At 34.4% G+C, this 19,458-nt stretch overlaps 2 protein-coding genes across 5 annotated transcripts in view; one reads left to right on the top strand and one right to left on the bottom strand.

Annotated features, from left to right (window-relative positions):
• Window positions 1–3,229, top strand: part of LOC110383585 (tyrosine-protein kinase receptor) — a 32,388-nt gene extending 29,159 nt beyond the window's left edge. The window contains exons 25-29 of the mRNA XM_064042270.1: window positions 77–141; window positions 1,373–1,467; window positions 1,731–1,863; window positions 2,128–2,263; window positions 2,481–3,229. Of these exons, the coding sequence (XP_063898340.1) occupies window positions 77–141; window positions 1,373–1,467; window positions 1,731–1,863; window positions 2,128–2,263; window positions 2,481–3,092 (1,041 nt within the window). The 3' untranslated portion in view covers window positions 3,093–3,229. The remainder of the gene's footprint in view (window positions 1–76; window positions 142–1,372; window positions 1,468–1,730; window positions 1,864–2,127; window positions 2,264–2,480) is intronic.
• Window positions 3,230–9,834: 6,605 nt separating this feature from the next.
• Window positions 9,835–19,458, bottom strand: part of LOC110371436 (uncharacterized protein) — a 64,217-nt gene continuing 54,593 nt past the window's right edge. The window contains exons 4-10 of one of the 4 annotated variants that reach the window (XR_007512368.2): window positions 17,417–17,594; window positions 16,213–16,459; window positions 15,490–15,839; window positions 14,599–14,798; window positions 14,102–14,207; window positions 13,511–13,580; window positions 9,835–12,395 (exon numbers count right to left, since the gene is read on the bottom strand). Coding sequence is in view for 2 of the 4 variants with exons in the window: in XM_049851836.2 (XP_049707793.2) it covers window positions 12,278–12,395; window positions 14,102–14,207; window positions 14,599–14,798; window positions 15,490–15,839; window positions 16,213–16,459; window positions 17,417–17,594 (1,199 nt within the window). In the remaining 2 variants the exon portion in view is untranslated. The remainder of the gene's footprint in view (window positions 12,396–13,510; window positions 13,581–14,101; window positions 14,208–14,598; window positions 14,799–15,489; window positions 15,840–16,212; window positions 16,460–17,416; window positions 17,595–19,458) is intronic. The other 3 variants (XR_007512369.2, XM_049851836.2, XM_049851837.2) reach the window with 3 other exon arrangements.

The following is a 19,458-nucleotide window of genomic DNA, read 5'->3' as shown; positions in this document are numbered from 1 at the left end:
AAAAGATACCGGATAGCTTGTAACAAACGAATCTCCCTGTGGTCGTGTGCGTGTACTGAGCGTGGCATGTTGGCAGCGACCAACGGCGTGCGACTACCTCGTGCCGATGTCGCCGCAGGACAACCCGCCGACCAACACTAGGTAACGCCTTTTTATATCTGAGGGTGCTGGCAGGAAACCAGATACAAACTTTCTCAAAAACGCTACCCATAAAAATGATATGATGATCGAATCAGATCTCTATCCACTAAGTAAATCGTCCATGTATAGAATTTTTTATAAATGTCAATAAGTGATATTAAGATGGTAATTTTTCGGGTTTTGATTATTTATTTTATAAATGTCGTGCTAGTGGCATTTTTTTACACATATTTGTATTATATGGCCTGTCGTAAACCTGGAACATAATGAAATTTTAATGCTATGTGTATCTGATGAAACGTTCAAGCAGAGTCAGGAATGGTGAATGTATTCTTTTACAATTAAATTGATGAATTATGTCGTAAACCAGTGCATGATTGCAGCAGCTGCTACGCTTTTGTGGGTTCAATTCCTACAAAATATTATATTGCTATAATTCTGAATGTTTGGGCATGTGAGATGTATGTTTGTCGTCGCACCCGCAGCGAAAGCTTTCAGTGGGAAAAGCTTTATAAACCTGCCAGTATCCTCAAGTACTAATTACGAGCTACTTCTAAAATCTAACTTATATGTGGCACCTCCTTTCACAGTTCGATGTTGTATAGTAACATACTTTACAACTCTCAGATTACTGCGTGTCAACATTTTTTCAAAAACTATTATTAAATAGGTAGTATAACATAACAAAAGTATTTAACAAGTTGTAGAAAGCAAATAGGTGCAAGTATATTTCTTGAATTTGCAATAGTAGAATGTATACTTTTTTGAGAAAATGTTGACATAAAGCAAGCAGTAACAAAATATCACACTGCAGTAGCAAGACTGAGCAGTGAGAGCATGTGTTAGACGCTGAACTTTCCTTACCAGCAGATATATCTAATTAAACAGCGATCTTATAAAACAATCAAATAATACGCTACCTTTAAACAAATGCGAGCAGGATTTTTGGTGTTTTAAATGATTATTTTTTATGTTCTGCCAGTTGCTTCGATGGCTAGTGTCAATTTCAAGCTTGCTTACAATCAATTTGACTCTGTATATCTGAGAAATGATGACTAACAGAACTTAGTAATTAAGGGCACAATTTAAGCTTATCATTAATCTGATCAGGCTGTTATACTCAATCGAAGCAACTGAGCATTCAATCACAATTTTACATAGCTTCATTGCACCTTCAATGTTCAACCTAAACCCTCGTGCAGTCTATATCAACGCGACCACATTGTTGTAGCCCAACGGAACCGCTGGTCCCTCATAGCAAATCGCAAACGGTGGCGCAGGAACAACCAGAAACGGAGGATTCACAATATCCACCTCTTCTGAAAGGTATTTGTCTTTTCTACCTTTATAGCGACTTCTGAAACTATCGAAAAGTCAACTAAGGTGGTACAGGTAACTTTTTATTCGCAATTCAGGAACGAAACCCGTGATGAACCTGTCACCTGAATGTTACCTTACCTTGGTCTGCGAAACCTTTATTTTCATTTAAATCTCGAATGACAATCCCCAATTTTAAAAGCATCGTGTATTTTAAGTTTATAAATAAGGAGGTTTTAAGTTCAGGTTGGTTTAATGAGTTTTTATGTTAGCATCACAAGAATATGGCAACATTCCAATGGCGTCCCGGAGCGGCGCAAACGCAACAAAACGAGATGCCTCCGCTACCTCCGTCGCCGAGACAAGGACCACAACAAAGTTTCTGCCGTCTAACTCTACAGATAGGTACGTTGTCTTTTATTTACTATAATTAAGTAATTGATTTTAGGTACCAGATTATAACCTTATTGCAGTACTCTACTTTACAGTTCCTCAAGATGATTCATTCGTTTGCTATCCCTTTGCGGAGAAACAAAGGTCTTGACATTATCTTCCTTTCTTAGTTATCTATATCCATTCTCATTATTGTCATTTCAAGCCAGTTTTCTAGGTAAACCATTCATTCTGACAGCTAAACCTGTACTAACCTCCATTCTTTTCACTCGACAGACTGCTAAGTTCAGTAGAAGGTCCGTCACTGGACGAGATAACACCGGAGGATGAGAAGCCGGTCATCTGGGAGACTTCCTTCACGGAGCAGCCTCGCATCGTCACGCCGCGCCAGAGCATCGATAATGGACCTGCCGTTAGTATACCTTCGTTTAATGTTGAAATCTTTCAGAAATTCTTGACCTTGACTGTTAAGATTTAGAAGTTTCAAGTTTGATATATCGTGAATTAGAGACATTGCAGTCATTTTAGATGCAACTGGTGAAACCAGTGGAGTCTGCTATATAAAAAATAACTCTATATTTCTTTTAACATCAGTTACAGCTTCAAATACATATCTATTTCGGTTACAGGTCGAAAAACTAATAAGCATAACCCCAACCTCTCCCAAACCACCAGAAAACGCTCTAACGAAAGCTATAGAAGCAAATGTAATAGACAAAACTAATCACAAGAACGCGTTAATGCCCGAACGAAAAACTGCACCCATTGCGTCACCCGACCCTCCCCGTATCAACGCATGGGCCAACAAAGAACCGCCGAAATACATTCCCAAACCAAAACCTCTGTGCTTAGACGCAGCCCAACTAGAGCAAAACCTGAACGCGCTGAAAAAAAATAGCGGATCTGTCAACTTGACAACCATGAACATTTTACCGCCATATATTAACGTTGTCACTCCGAACAAACTGTCGGAATCAAAGACTATACAGATAGACCCGAAGAAGGCGGTGATAGACGATTTGCCAAAAGAGGTTGAGCCGAAAGAGGAGAAGGGGAAGTTGAAGCAGTCGAACTCGGCGGCGAGCCTGCTCAACGGGCCGATGACGGACGTGCCGTACGCCGACAGCGACAACGCGTCCTCCTCGTCCAACAGTCACCCCAGCAACAAGTTCGACGACAGAAACATCGTCAACAAACAGGGTAACGGCGAATTTGTCGGCGACTCCGAAATTAGTTGCTAGATCGTCCAGTGATAGTGGTTGTGTTGAACTGTGCCACCCAGACACGCAGTGAAATGTTACATATTACTAGTTGTAAATATTTTTAATAATAATAACACTTTGTGATGGACATATTGAATAAAATATTTATTTTGAAATTTTTGTATTTTTATCGTAACGTGTACAAAATGTTTTTAGTTCGGTTACTGATAGACGTTCAGTTACAAGAAGGCTTCCTCGTTGCTTATAGTCATAGTTTATTGTTGCTCAATTAGCTCAATGTTTTGCGAAAAATAAAAATATTACCTAGATGGAATAAAAAGTCAGTTAGTTTTTCTACTTAGATATTTTTATCGAAAAAATCAGTTGTGTAATTTTAAATTGTAAATAAACTGGGCTTCGTAGCATATTTATTTTTTATACAATTTGTATATCGAATTATTTCCGCCAACTTTAAATATGACTTATTCAGAAACACATTTGGTCTCAAACGTTGGAACAAATGTTTGTGAATTAGACCCAATTTTATACAGAGTTTTAACCCTAGAAAGATAATCATATTTTGTACTACGGAAAAGATAATCATGCGTAAAATTGACGCATGTAATTCAATTAGCTGTAGCTCTAGGTTTATTAGTTTTTTTCAATAAATTATATTTTATTATATTTACACATATATTCTAATAATTAAAACTGCAGATATTTTTTTTACTTATTTATTTATATTAAAAAAAGCAACAAAAATCTAAACGTCTTCTATAAATCAATAAAATTATATAACACTTACTCTTTCAAGTGATAACTAATTTATTATTCTAATAATCAGTCTGATTTTTAGGAAAATATCAACAATTAGCTTATCTTATAATATAGGAACATAAATTTATATAAAAGTAAGTTACAAACAGCTTTGGCACATATCAACGTTATGCTCACGACATATCACTTTCTCATACATTTTTTGCAGGACGCATTTGCTTTTCAATTTTTTTAGAAGGGAAATAGCAACAATAAATTCGTTTTTTCGCTACTGGCTCACAATCATTGTCTTCGGGTGTTTCAGGCACTTCATTTGGTAATATATTAGAGATACTATCTCGCAAATATCTCTGCAAAGTAGGGGCGTCTAAATCACGATAAAGATAATCATGCGTAATTTTGACTCACGCGGTCGTTATATTTCAAAATTGGTGGCACTTACCTTATTGACACGTACACCATACGGTTACTCCCAGCGACAAATGAAATGTCATAAACGCACAGCTATGAATTCGCGCTAGTTAGAAAGAAATAGCAATTTAAAAAAAATGCATGCGTAAATTTTACGCAGATTATCTTTCTAGGGTTAAACATATTTACACCAGACGATTTGCTTCAATAATTGAGAGTGAATGTGTTCTGAACAAATGTGTTAACCCTAAACATATTTTGAAAAACAAACGCACAGGCGAAATTATATTGCTTCTATTAATTATATCTAAAACCTAAATTAAGGCCACGGAAACGAATTATACGGATCTGTCTCTTTTGTTAAACTTTCAGGACCTTTCGTAGATTTTTAACAAACAAATAAAAACAAAATTCACTGTCATACTGTTTTTCTTTTACTTGACAAACGTGACTTTATTTATGAAGAAAAAGATACGAAAGGCCCCTTTCTCATTCCTAGAATAATTAGACAACGTAGTCGCTTAAAATGTTTGTAAATAATATAAAAATGTAGGTATCTGTGTACATCCGCCCTTTAAATTAAAAATACGAAATATACCTATAAAGTTTCACGTAGATGTATCGTAACAACAAATAAAAAATACTGTATTTTGTTTGTATAAACTTTATGTGATGTTGGATAAGATATTCAGGAGATTTCATTTAGTGTTGTTAGACTTGCCATAATATATAAATATACACTTAGAGGATATAAAAAAATAGATTTATTATATATATCTATATATATATATGAAATTAAAAATGTGAAGGTTCACATGAATGCTTTAATTATTGTAAGATAGTTTAAGAAACACGTTTTGTTCACTCATAGTAGTGCCATTTTTTTCAGTTACTGCCTAGTCAATGTGCATTTAGTTACGTTTTAGGCATGAAATTACAGGGTATCATGGTAATTTTTCTTTCTTTTTCCGTTAAAAAATAAACCATAAAAGTTTTCCTTCGACATTTTCGAAAATATCTACTTAAATGTTTCTCTTGTGCCAATTTCTTGAATTGTTTTGTGTGGAAACGAATTTGTATAGAGCTCGATAATTTATAGCTTAGTTTAGTTCTATTGTGTTATCTATCTGTTGTGACATTTTTGCCCCATTTGTCACATTGCAGTCAAATTGTAGGTATGTCCTACGTGTGTACTAAGCCAAGCTATAAATATCTGAATTAAAGCTATGCTAATTATTCACATTAGATGTTCAGATTTTTTATAGAAAACATGATTTCAGGTAGAACTCGACATAATTTCAACTATACCAGTGTAATAAATATATTTATAAAATAGTTTTAATTATATTTAATATTGTAAAAAGGATGTACAGATACAGATGTTGTTTTTTCGTTTTGTATTTTTCTGCGATGTATAATTAATTGTATTACGAAAAAAACTCGAAATGTGATCGACGTTTTCCCGCTTTTTACAAAACGTGTTTTTTCCGGAAAACTGACGCTTAACCACGTTTTGTAAAAAGAGGTTTGAATTAAGCTATATTTTAGCATATTTTCATTTGTCATTTTAGCATTAGTATATAAAACCCTGTTAATAATTTAAATAACAATTCAGAATTACGAAAAAGTCAATCGTAGTCGCAATAAAACGACTTTAAAATGTAAGACACAAAGATATTTGTTGACGAATAACGTTTTACTGTCACTTTTAACTTTGCTCAATTTAGAATTTACTTTTGAACTAGTAATGGATCTTTTTAAACCTTTTTTTAATAAAAAAAATATGTAATGTGGTTGTGAAGTAAGTATAGTTACGGATGAAATGTTGAAAGAGAAGACAAGAGTTCCTTTTTATTGAAAAAAAAACGAGTGACTTTGAAATGTTATTCCTCATGAGTTTTAGTTATAAACTTAAGTGTTGTGTACTGGTGTAAAAACAACGAAAAACTTATTGTTTAACAAAAACAGGCGTTTTTATTTAATTTACAAAAAGCGTTATTTATGTTTTCTTATCCCTCTTGTATTAGATAATGTAATGCTAAAATAATTAGTAATGAAACTTTATATATATTATATGGTATATAAAATACGAAATGAATATGTAAAGTTTATAAAATAACAATAAAACAAAAAAGTGTAATTGATATTCAAAGATAAAATCATTATTAATAAATGTACTGTACCTTGTTTAATTTATTTTACCTTCCCTTATCGCTAGATCACTAGAAAGTGCGGTTATTCGTTAACTCGCCACACTAGACTCACCACGAATGTGTCCAGTTAGTGAAACTTAAATTATATAACATTTATGTTTTCGCCAACTGGACTTATTTAAGTATTTTACCCGTATTCAAGATAAAAATACAGTCGTGCACTTTCATTTTCTGAGTCACAAACTACACCGGCCACTGAACGTCTTTGAGTCGTACTTCGAATTTGATTCTGCTACTTACTACAAGTACTCGGGAATCATAAGTGCATTGAGAGATCCTCAAAACCTAGATTTAGGGTATAGGTGCCCGCTTTTCTTGTAAAAGAGTTTTACATATAGAAACTTTAACCGTCAAATCCGTAGCGGACCCCAATCGGGGTCTGAACATCAATGTCACCGTAAGCTCGGTTTAGACCCCAATTGGGGTCTGCGAATCAGTCATACACTTTCCTAATTATTTACGCTCATATTTATTTTCTTTCCAATCAAACCACATTTGTGAGTACTAAATAAAATAACTAAATAAATTTAAATTATTTTTACGCATTCAAACCTTTCATATTTAGCATCCCGTTAGAAATATACCTTTTTAAAATCCAATCGTAATTACCGGGAATTCTGATCGAACTCGCCATGTTTGTTTACATTAGTTGTTTTTTTAAATTTGAAGACGCATAGACAAGATGGCGACGGTGATAGAAGTTTTGCATCGAATGATCCGATTCGTTAAAATAAAGAATAGATTTAATAATTTTATATTATAATATTACTAAATTGCACTTTTGTATAGGTACTTACCATAATCTGAAAATAAATTAGGAAAAGTAAAATGACTTCACTTGAAAATCAGTGGTAGAAAATACGTTGTAGCCGGAATAAAAAAAATCTTCGGTTTTTAGGGTTTCTGAAGACGGCAAATGAAGACTTATTTATTTCTTCGGGTGTTTTATGTGCAGGATTCCTGTAGACCTGCCAAACTTAATGGCGATTCGTTACTTCCAACTTTTTAACTGAGCGGCAAAGCTATTTGACGAGAGCCGTAGTTAGGTGTAGTTATCGCACAATTTTATGACGATTTCATTGTTTGAAAGGGCAAATAGTTCGCTGTTCATCGAAAGCTAGTCCAAGATGGAAAGATGGCCGCCGCCGACTTATTTTTAACCGACTTCCCAAAAAGCGGAGGTTCTCAATTCGACCGTTTTTTTTTTGTATGTTTGTTACGCGATTACTCAGCCATTTATTTATCGATTTTAATGATTCTTTTTTTGTTTGATAGCGTATACTTCCGTTATCATCAGGTCAGGATCTGATGATGGAACCTTGAGAAATCGAGGGCGACTTTCGAAAGTTGCAGAAATACATAGGTTGAAATCTTATCACTCAGGTGTTTGCCTGGTAGCACTATTCAACAGTGAAGGTTTTGAGCTGAACTGATGATGGAGACCAGTGAAGTTCGAGGGAACTCGAACCTTTCGACCAAAAACAAACATCCAAATTGAGAACCACCTCCTTTTTGGGATGACTTAAAAACACCGTAATTATATTTGGTGACTTTAAAATCAATCAATTATTATTATTGTTTCTCATCATCAAATAAGTACATTACTTTGATAGTTACAAATTGCATTATATTTCAGAACACCAGGCTTACCCTCATCATCATCATCATCAGCCTATCGCAGTCCACTGCTGGACATAGGCCTCTCCAAGTGCACGCCACTGAGATCGATTAAAGTAGGCTAAATACCTCTATGAGCAGGCTTACCCTCCGCCGAAACAAAAATCTTAGAATTGTTCAGAAATAATATAAGAATAAATTAAAATTCCGTAATAGGTAATAAAAATTCAATTAAAGTTAAAAATTATTACGAATGACGCAACACCAAAATAAATAATACATATAAAAATTTAATGCTAAAAACTTTCATAAAACTTAAATATCTTTTTTCTTAACAACAAAAACAAATTGAACCTATAATTTAAAATTAATAAATAAAATTGAAATAAGTTGCTATTAAAAAAAAATATATAAAATTGGTATTCGATTATTTATAATAAATATCCGATTTAGGTATCGAATGCACACCGATGATTGAAAAAAAAAAAAAACTCAATTCCAAACTCTACTTGTCTGTGACTTTGATCTTGTAAATATTGTTCATTTTTATTGTGTATTTTATGTGCTGATTTTTTAGTTATTGAACATAAATAAGTGCACGAAATGTATTGCAATGGATTGAAAATGTTATAAATATGACGTTTGTGTTGTGTTTGAGAAAGTGATGCGATTATTTATTGGTAAGTTTTCACCAAATTTTAAATGCCTAACTTTTCGATAGACTTAAAAACACCGTAATTATTATCTTTTTCTGAATTAACTGACCCCGTTTGACCTTTGCACGTTGTTGTCAAATAAGTGAGACTGACTTCATACAGACTTAGAATTCATGTGTTGAAAGTTAGTACAAATTTTTGACTTCCATGTCGCGATTCAAAATATCCCGCCGAATCAACGGTATAGTCATATGTCAAAATCTTGTCGAGCAGAGGGGTTAAGGGATCGATCACGGACCAGGGGCCCGATTCTCCTAATTTTACTTAAGCGCCATTCGATTGACGTTCGACTCGATTCGACTGATATCCAATCCCAAGTCGATTACGATTGAAGTGTATGTGGCATTCCGCAATTTTTTCTTTGAAATAAACGTTTTTATCCTTTTCTGTCATTCAATAATGAATCATTTTGTCTGCAAATGATTTACGATTGCAAAATGATTGTACAGCAAACTACCGTATAGACCAAAATCATCAAAATAGCAGACCAATCGCACACCAATCAAATGTCAATCGAATACGATTGGTCTTTTATTAGTAGCAGAATGCCCGATATGGTTAAAACTGCTATTACGAGCATATTGCGATTCGATTTCTATTCGATTTTGACATTATTAACTTAGGAGAATCGGGGCCCAGTCACGCGTTCAAGCATTCAGTTTTGCGTTCTTTGTGTCATGTTACGTTACATAGATATACTCAAACTTGGTCAAGTATAGTTATCGGCACGAATCTTGAGCTCTGACCTACATCGGCGCAGAAGTGATTTATTAGCAAAGAACCAATCCCGAGTGACGGCTATGACGCGATGTACTGCGGGCCAATCACCGCTTTAGCCCGCCACCGCGCCTCACTTCATACCACAAAAGGGACCCAATAAATTACTTCTGTGCCGGTGAAGGTCAGAGCTCAAGATTCGTGCCGATAACTATAGGTGTAGAGGTAGTAGAGCTCGAACGCAGAACGCTCGACCAAGTGACCGCTCTCTGTCTGATAGATCCCTAAGAGTCGACAGTATAATGGCAGGTTTGAATAAAACAAAAGCCGTTTAATTTTAAACGTTCTTTTTATTTGTTTCCTATTTAAATAATATTTTTACAAAACTCTAAACATCAATTATGTTTACAAATATTCCGCTTGCAGCGATTATGGTACAGTTTGCGTTTTTTCGAAATAAAGCCAGGCTTACTATTAGTATTATAGTTAATCACTACTCAAAATTGAGATAATATATCCACTATGCCACCACAAAAAAAAAACGGTGTCATCAGTTTTTTATTTTATTTTTAAAGAACCATTTTGTTAATGTGGCAACATTGTAAATAAATCTTAGTTTATTTTTGAAACAATTAGCAGACTTGTTGAGTTATGATTTAGATTTGCAGGCTCTTTACTTCAAAATGTTAAGCCATTAAAATAATTAAAAGAAATACAAAAGTAAGTACTTTTTACTGTTGTTTATAAACGTAGTGGAATAATTGGGGATTTTATGTACCTACTATTAGTTAAAAAAACATTGATTTGAAAATCGGAATAATATTTTGAAGTAAAGAGTTATTTTATTCCTATTTTTTAAAGTTACATAAAATATCGCGTAAGCGTCAGAAGGTGCAGTCTATAGCCTGGCAGAAATAACTAAAATACGCACAATTCTTAGGTTTTATTTCTCTCGTAATTTCCACAGCGTCTATTAAAAAATCGCAAAAAATACAGTGCTCAACTATTCTGCTATGCTGTGAAAAAAAAACACACAAAAATAACAATTTCTTCTGAAATATCGAGTACCTATATAACCAATAATACATTTGAATACTCAAAAAATACAAAAAAAATATAAAAGAAACAATTTGTTCGTATTTTAAGAAAGTTTTAATTGTGATGTGGTATTGCACTATACAAAAAAAAAACTTAAACTAAAAAGGGTTAAATATTTCTAAAATACATCGATGTATGAATGATATGAGCAATATAAAAGGATATTTCATAATAATAATATGATAAAGTTAGCGGAAATCTACATTCATCTAAATTGGACATTACAGACAAAAAATCTCATACACTTTTAGTGGTAAACAATAATAGCCAATCCTAAAGATATTGTAGGCATTATTAATTAAATCACATTTAATTATTATTTAATATGCTTCCTTAATTAAACCTTAATGTTACGAGAAAAAAATATTTTACAAAAAAAAAGATATCGAGTAGTTCGGTATAAAAAATATAACTTAAATGAACAGCGATGCGTTTAAAGCGATTTTAAAGAATTTCGTTTTGTGCTGAATAACTTAAAAAAATATATTAATTAAAGGATTGCATCGCTCCCAAACTATGTTTATTTTCTGAATAATCGTCAGGTTATTAAAAATCATGAATGTAATTTCATAAATCACGCTTTTAAAATCGGCACGGTTCTGTATTTGGAGGAAAAATTACGATAATTTGTATTTTTTTATTTAATTTTACAGTTTTAAAATCCCTCTTATTAATTTGACAAGTAAACAAATAAATAACGCATCTATTTAACTTGATCAACCTGAATCATCAAAATTGAATACATAAATTATTTTTGATCGAATCACTTAACAATTAATGCATTGAAACGAATAAATCAATTATAAATCTATCGTTTTCTTTCTATTTTATATTTTTTTTCATTTCATTTATTCTAACTATTTTAATCACCGCCCAAATACAGAAACGCCTGACAAATGTTACAATATCATTTCTTAACATCAAAAATCGACAAGAAAAGCTTTATACAAAACAAAAAAAAACTTAATGTACTTCTTGCTTCGAAAACAAACTAGAATCTAATATTTTTCAAAAAACGATATTGTAACAAATTCATAAGTAACAACAAAAATACAGAGACTTGTTCGAAGCTACATTACCGCGCTATTATCTGACTAAAACAATTTAGGATCCAGCATTATTATGCAAAACCGTCACACTATTGGTCTTATCCAAAATTCGAGTCGATGACAATACAAAACGTATTCTATTACCGACAACAAACTCTAATATAACACTAACACTTATTATGAACACTTCGCTGTACCTTTTATTTGTAGAAATACAAAAATAATTAAATAACAACAAAAATACGAGATCATTTTGACAATATCATTCTTAAATCATTAATGATACAATTTTATAAGTAACGCCTGGATTAACGCTGACTAAATTAATCACCCCTAAATGTTTTAGTTACAAAGATATTTTAAGACGCTGACAACAGCCAAAACAAAATACGTAAGAGTATTGAAGTTTACAAGGCTTTCAGAAATATGTTCAAGATTAGTATATATATTTTTTACCGTCAAAAACTGGTTGGACAAAAAGATTGGGTGTTGTCAGCCTTTAAAATACACTTAGGGTTATTCAGGGAACGTTAACATCTGGCTTTAATGATTTTTGTATTACTACAAACACTACAAAGACTAGTCTATCCAAACGCGGTTATCACAAGTCGAAGTCGACGGTGTCGTTAGAAATCGTTGTCGCTAGAGGCGTCGTAGGCCTCGCAGATCTGGTCGGGCGGCGGAGGGCGAAGCCCTGGGTACGCCGACACCGGACCGTGGAACGATTGCGAACGGAGCACGCTACTGGAGAGATAAGTATGTTGTTACAATTTGGATGAGTCACTGTTATACTTTGTTAGGCGGTCCCTAGACGTACAATAACATTGCGCAACATTACAAGAAAAATATTTTAAAACAAAAAATTTTGTCGCTAAAAATCATTGTGCAATCTTCAATATTAAATATAAACAGTTGTTCAATTCGTAATATGTATTGCGCAACTTCATTGAACGTCTGGGGAGCGCCTTATAGAATTTTTTTTTTATGTTAGGAATGTGCAAGCTTGCTTGTTAGTACAGCCTAAGGGTTTCTGTCTAGGTTGGGGTCTAGAAAAGTTTTCTTATTTTTGTTTTTGTTAAGTGCGCTTATTTATTGTTTGTGTAACCTTAGGTAGATAATGTGGAGTTTCCGTGACTAACTAACAGAACAATAATCATAATAACACTAAAAAAGTGTAATAATTTTTCTATGGACTTAGGTAATTTTATGTGGTAGGTAGGAATGTGTAGATTGTGCATGAGTGACTTATATTACTTTGTTACTGTACATAATATTTCTCTGCACTACTGATAAACTTTTCTATTAAGTTATATTCATCTATGTACAAAAAACACTGGCTTAAAAACAAAATCAGCAAGGTTCACCTGTGCATTGGACATAATGTTTACAGGGTTAGTTTCAAACATTTAAACAAGACAGGAAAATTATTAAAATCTAAAAGGAAGGTACCAAAGTGTTAGTAACCTAGAATCACAGATAAAAGCGTTAAAAATGTTGCCAATTAAAATATTGTAAGTATTATCTGCATCAAATAAAACCTATAGCTAACCAGCCAGTAGAAATGATAGAATCCATAGTTTTTTTTTTACTAATCCATAGTGAAGCATTACAAAAGCAGACATCTTGATTTCTCAAACAAAATACATAGATATAATAGTAAAAAATCTCAAAAAAATAAAAACACAAAAGTTTATGCCATCAAAAGTCAATACGAATATGAAAAACCAAGAATTTTCGCAGCACAGGTAGTGTAAAAGCTCGTAAAGCTAATTGAAATAAATACACCCAAGTGCCAATAAGTTTTGACAGCTGTCATTAAACCCGCGGCGCCACAGCTGTCAGTTTGACATTTGACTAACCTTACACGTCAAGATGGCGGCCAGCGTGTCACTTACACGGAATTGCATGCATTTTGAGATTTGTCACGCTCTAGAATTTACAATAAATTAGCTTTTAATCTTATTTTACTTAATATTATTTTACATAAATGTTAAACGGAATGAAACGTTAAAGAAAATATTTACAAATGAAAGAAAAACTTAAAGATATATAATTTCAGTTGATAATAAAATGCGAACCAAAAAATATTTCATAAACTTATAGATAGGCCCTAAATCATTCCCTTCTTGGTTATAATTTATACAACCCCAAAACTAGTTACTTGAAAACTGTTAACAGCAGTTAATTATCCCTTTTTAGACATTAGTCAACATCTACCCCTTGAAATACCCATTTTACGTCCACACCATAAACAAAGTATTAAAGCTCCAAGTTTCCCGCCAAAATAAACGTCACTTTTCTTAAAAAAAAACTAATCACTATGACTTTTCACGTCCGATATTCAAAGTAAACAGTTATTTTAAGGAAAACTGACGTAATTTTGTCGGTAAACTTAGGCGTAAGAAGAGTATTTAACCGATTAGTCGATTAGTTTGGTAAGTGGGACTCACCTAGCGGTTTTTGACGGCGTTTTAGTCGACTTTCCGAGTGCAGCCGCCTTTCTCGGGTCGTACGAAGCCCTTCGTTTCCACTTCTCTAATTCTTGTTTCTTTTGTTCTGGAATATGTTAAGAAGACTTTTTAGTAACTTAATCATTTGTTTAATGCAAAGCTTTTGTTCATCTGGTATTTCAATTTCCTTACAGATAAAATATTCTAGAAGTTCTTAATGTATTAAAAAAAACTGTCTGTTATTTATCAAAATCGTGCCACGGTTTGATCCCAAAAGTATCGAGACATAACCCTCGTTTGCGTTTAGTCGGGTAAAAAATACATTTTGCACAGATCATCGACTTTTTATTTCAAATACCTAATATAATATATAATTTATATAACCCTTGTGAAAAGTCAATCACTGGGTTGCACGGTTAAAAAAGTTTTCTTCCTCAAAAAACGACCTCATTTTTTGTATATTGTAATAGATACGGGGAATAATTAAAACTACCCACCCATTTCATAATGCTGTGCACTGCCCCGACTGACGGGTTTATCGGGCAACACCCCGACGTAGGTCTTGCTGGGGTCGCGGCGCAGGAACTTGTTGGAAGCCTCGCTCTTGTACTTGGAGATGTCCAGGTAGCGCGGCTGCACCGCCTTGCGCTGGCTGATGGAAGTCGTCGACGATGACATCGAGTAGTCACCGCTGTACCTGGAGTTTTAGAAAATGATTGTAAAATGTGGGTAATAAATCTGTGATCCTGAAATGGAAGTGCGCGGGTTATATCTGCTGAATTCTATTTATTTATTTATTGCAAAAATGTATACAGTTACAGAAATGCATCCTTATCCTAGTATACATTGCCCTGTTAGGGCGCAGCAAATTAACTTAAAACTATCTCAACACAACATATATACTGTTGAATTCTTAACTAGACTTACGTCTAAAAGGACAATAGGTATAGTTATTTATTCACTCAGTTTAGTGAAAGTAAATAACCACTCAATGAACTAGGGGTCGACTTAAAAGTATTTGAGACAAAATCTCCGACACAAGCTCTTTAAAATGTCCTCTAGGAAGATTTCTGGCTGAAGGGTGTTGTGTACCGCCGGTTTCATTGTCGGCTACGTGACATTAGACAGCGAACATTAATGCCGACACTGCATTAGTTTTAAGAATGTTTGTTGTATATTTTTTATTATGTTTTTTATACATACATAGGTAGTATTGCACCTGCTTTTTAGAAATCTGCTGAATCTGAAGCAGCTTGTTGACGCTTGAAATTACTCAAAGACTATTTTTTTGTTTGACAAAAGTTTAACATTGCTATCCAATATGGCTATAGTAGGTAGCATCTTTTACTAAGTCAAAAAATATAATATTAGATGCTCCAAACACTTACCTCTGCTTAGCCTGCGCAGGTGTAGTTCTCTTCCCTTGCGCGTGTCGCATGACGACGGGAGCACTCTCAGTGCCACTCTCTCCCTCCGTATCACTAGTACCAGTCGTAAGAGAATTCTTCTCATGACTAAAGATAGACGAATTCCGAGGACTACTGCCATTTGTAGTAGAATTCGTATCACTATCAAGTATGAAGGTTTTACGTTTATCCGCAATGGCGTCCTCTCTTGTCTTTGTTAAAAAGTCTATATTCTCTTTGGTAGGCGTTATGTCGTCTATGATGAATGTTTTTCTTTTTTCCGCTTCGCGAGCGTCGCGACGTTTCTTTTCGGCGTGGGAAGATTGGTTTATCTGAAAAATTAGATAGAGAATAGTTAAAAAACGAGACAAACATCGAACCTCTTTCTTTTAGGGAAACCGACTTATTTCCATGTTCAAAGTGTCTAGCGCTTAATTATCATAACGAACATTTTTGGTGACTCAAGCAAAGATGCATTTGCCTATGCAGCTATGTAACACAACATTTGCCAAGTTTAGACCTGATTTAAAAAGATTTTCAATTGCCATCAGCAAGGTACAGATTATAAACGTGAAATTAGTATTGGACAAATAACATCAATTCAGATTCCAGCGTATTTCTTGCCTCCCCATTAAGTTCACCATACATATATAACTTTATAAATCCCCCAAAAACTTATACATAAAACAAATTATGGAAACAAACCTGGAAATTTGTGACGTAATCCCTAGAAAACACCACATCGTTGGTCATGGCCTGCCTCCTAAGATTGCTATAGTCTTTAGGCCTGAGATCCAGTATGTCGGAATGCGTGGACGTGACCATGGGGTCTACCGGCAGCGTGACGAGGAGCTGGTCATCTTCCGTCTCCTCGGAGGAGTAGTCCAGGGTCTCGAGATCAGCTATGTTCGTGGTGTGGAACGATTGGGAGCGGTGGACGGGTGAAGAGTGGCTGGAATCAGAAAAAAAAAGTTAAGATAAAAATATTTGAAAATTAACATACTATACAGTACCTACCGTTAGGTGCATATGTTACTGTAAAAACCCGAAATATGGTAAATCCTAAGATTTTCCAGTAAAACATAAGATTTACCGACATGAGTTAGTAAATGCTACTAAAAGTTACTATTTTTTCGAACTTCTACCATTTCAATTCAATATAAGCTAGGTTTTACCTCCACATCTACAGCCCCAATACTTTTATTAATACAACTTCGAAATAAAAAAATATTTAAATAGTTTTTTTTTTATTTAAAGAAATGTAAAGATTTAATTTATTTACAAATAACTTTTTACAATAACTTAATAATAAATATATATACAACATACAACTAACTTATTACCTAATATATACACTTACTATAAATAAAAATATTTAAAAAATTGCATCAAAAAACTCCTCATCGCTGCCCACCGGGAGTGTACCCAAGAGTTAGAATTTTGCGTATGTTTTTGCGTAATGGTTACTTAAAACAAATAACAATAAATTGATTTACCATTGTTTTATTCCTAAAACCAAATTTTTTCAGTCCACATTGGTAAAACCCTGAATTCGAATAGTAATAGTCCGAAAAATCCTACCTTTATAATAAATACTTACATATACCAACTACTCATGTCGGTAAATCTTAGGTTTCACTGCAAAAACTTAGGATTTACGACAGTTCGGGTTTTAACAGTAACACATATACCTACCTATCTTTCTTTATTATGTACACTATACCAATTTAAATTAAAAAAAAATCTAGCTGACAAAATAGGACAACTGCTCTATGTTATTTATTGCTATTGGCGCACCTTAATAAGTAAAGTAAAATAAACAAAAAAATTCTTCGGCATCAATAGTTTACAAGTAACATTATGGGAAATTCCAGCAAAATTAACTGAATTTTTGCTTGAAATTCCTTACCTAGGCGAACTAAGATCATCCTTATTACAATCCTGTCGCTTAGCTAACTGCTTTCTTCTTTTATCTTCTTGCGCTGCCTTCATGGGGTCGTAGGACGCTCGCTTCTTCCAATTGGAGAACTCGATCTCCTTGGACGCTAGAGCTGATGAAGAACGGTGCTGACTTGGCTTCTTCTGACCTGGAAGTGACCAATGGGAGAGGTTTAGAAGCTAATTTACTGAGATTGTACGTCAGTTTTCTTTAAAACTACTGTTGACTTTGAAAGTTGAATATGAAAATTCGTAGTAAACTGTTGTTTTTAAGAAACGGACGTTTTAGTTGTTAGTGAAGTTGGACCTTAGTAGTTATGATAGTCATTTTATATAGCTGTTGTAATTTGTGAATAGCGGACTAGCTTTACCCGCGGGCCATCCCGAGTTCCGAGAGAACAAAGCCTGAATCCTTTCTCGTGTTCTAAACTATCTCTGTATCAAAGTTCATTTCATTCCGTTCAGCAGTTTGTAACGTTGTACGTTATATTTTGAATATTTAAAAATACTAGACTTGCTATATCTCGGCCGCGCGCCGCGAGCCGTGAGCCGTTGACGGGTGACGGAAACCGGTTCGGCGAACTATCCCTCCTATGAGGCGACGCGAGCAAAGCCGGCGGTCAATCGCGAGACGGTCACTAGCACGACGCCGCGAGCCGATACAGTCTACTACTACTACTGGTCTATGTACATTTTTAACTCGCGATTTTATTGCAAATCATTTAACCGTTAATAAACTATTGTGCTTTTAAAATAACTTTTAAAGTCAGTGTATACCCCAGATCGGGTGAGTGTTGCAAAATATTGCTTATTATGTGCATCTAGAAAAGTTATACGTGAGTACGTGACGTGTCGTAGGATGACTTGCTAATTTCATTGTGCATTCATTATGTTATATCATGCTACGATCACGCCTTTGTTGCTGTTCTTATAGAATATTACCTATGGCCTATGTACTTATTTCCATAACGCTTTTAAAAAAAATATCATGTGGTATTTGACCTTACATGACCGGTGCACTTAGACCGTGTCATGAGGGCCACGCCCTACAATTATTTTTCCATATTCTTCTTTTCAAATAATTTCTTATAGTGACTACCTATTTATTAATTTCATTAACTTCATTTAAAATAGTGCTTTGCTTTTTAAATCATGCAAATACTTTCACCCTCATCACTTGCATTCAGATTACATTTTGTTAGCTGTAATTATGATTTGTCACGCTGCCTAGGCTGCCTCATCTCGATGCTATCTAGTGCTTGATCACTGCTTTCCTTTTAGTTAGGTAGTGAGTAAGTGGAAATCGGGATGTTGCAGTCGTGGCTGGAATATAACCGGACCGTAACTAAGACGGAACATAACGGACATTCCAGGGTTCAAGTACCTGACTACCTCCAGTCTACTAGTCTAGTCTAGTGACTGTGCCTACCTACGTGCCTGTGCCTACCTACGTGCCTGTGCCTACCTACGTGCCGCGCCTATCTACGTGTCCTGCATCTACCTGCGCGTCCGGCATCTACTAGCGCGCTGCACACCTACCCCGCCTGACCGCTGCCGAGCTGCCTGACTATACAGGGTAGTAGTGTTTCTATAGCGGGCCAGAACTTAACGCGTGCTCGATTATTCTAAACCCACTCCCGGCTCTGCCGATCTTTTTGTGTAATATAGACTATACAAATTTTCTAAATTACTCTTTTTATTTTCTACCTACTAGTCTACCTACTACTACACTAAACGTTACAAGTTTTGCTGAGGAAACTAGTCTAGAATTACTTTCACAATTACAATATTAAAGTAAGGATAACATATAGTTTCTCCCGGGATGCGGGTGAACCCGAAGGAAACAGCTAGTGTTGAATGTCATTGTCGACTGAATTTCAGCAAATATATCGGGTGTGTCGTTCACAATCACATTAAATCATATCGCATATACTTTATGATATTCTATGGCGAATTGTAAAAAAAATAACATCCATTCAGTGGTTAAACCACAGGAGTCATTTTTCGTTTTTA

This window comes from Helicoverpa armigera, chromosome 28 (genome assembly GCF_030705265.1).
Source record: "Helicoverpa armigera isolate CAAS_96S chromosome 28, ASM3070526v1, whole genome shotgun sequence".
In the NCBI taxonomy this organism is placed as follows: Eukaryota; Metazoa; Arthropoda; class Insecta; order Lepidoptera; family Noctuidae; genus Helicoverpa; species Helicoverpa armigera.
Note: the sequence above shows the minus strand (reverse complement) of the source record. Positions and strands in the feature narration are given on the sequence as shown.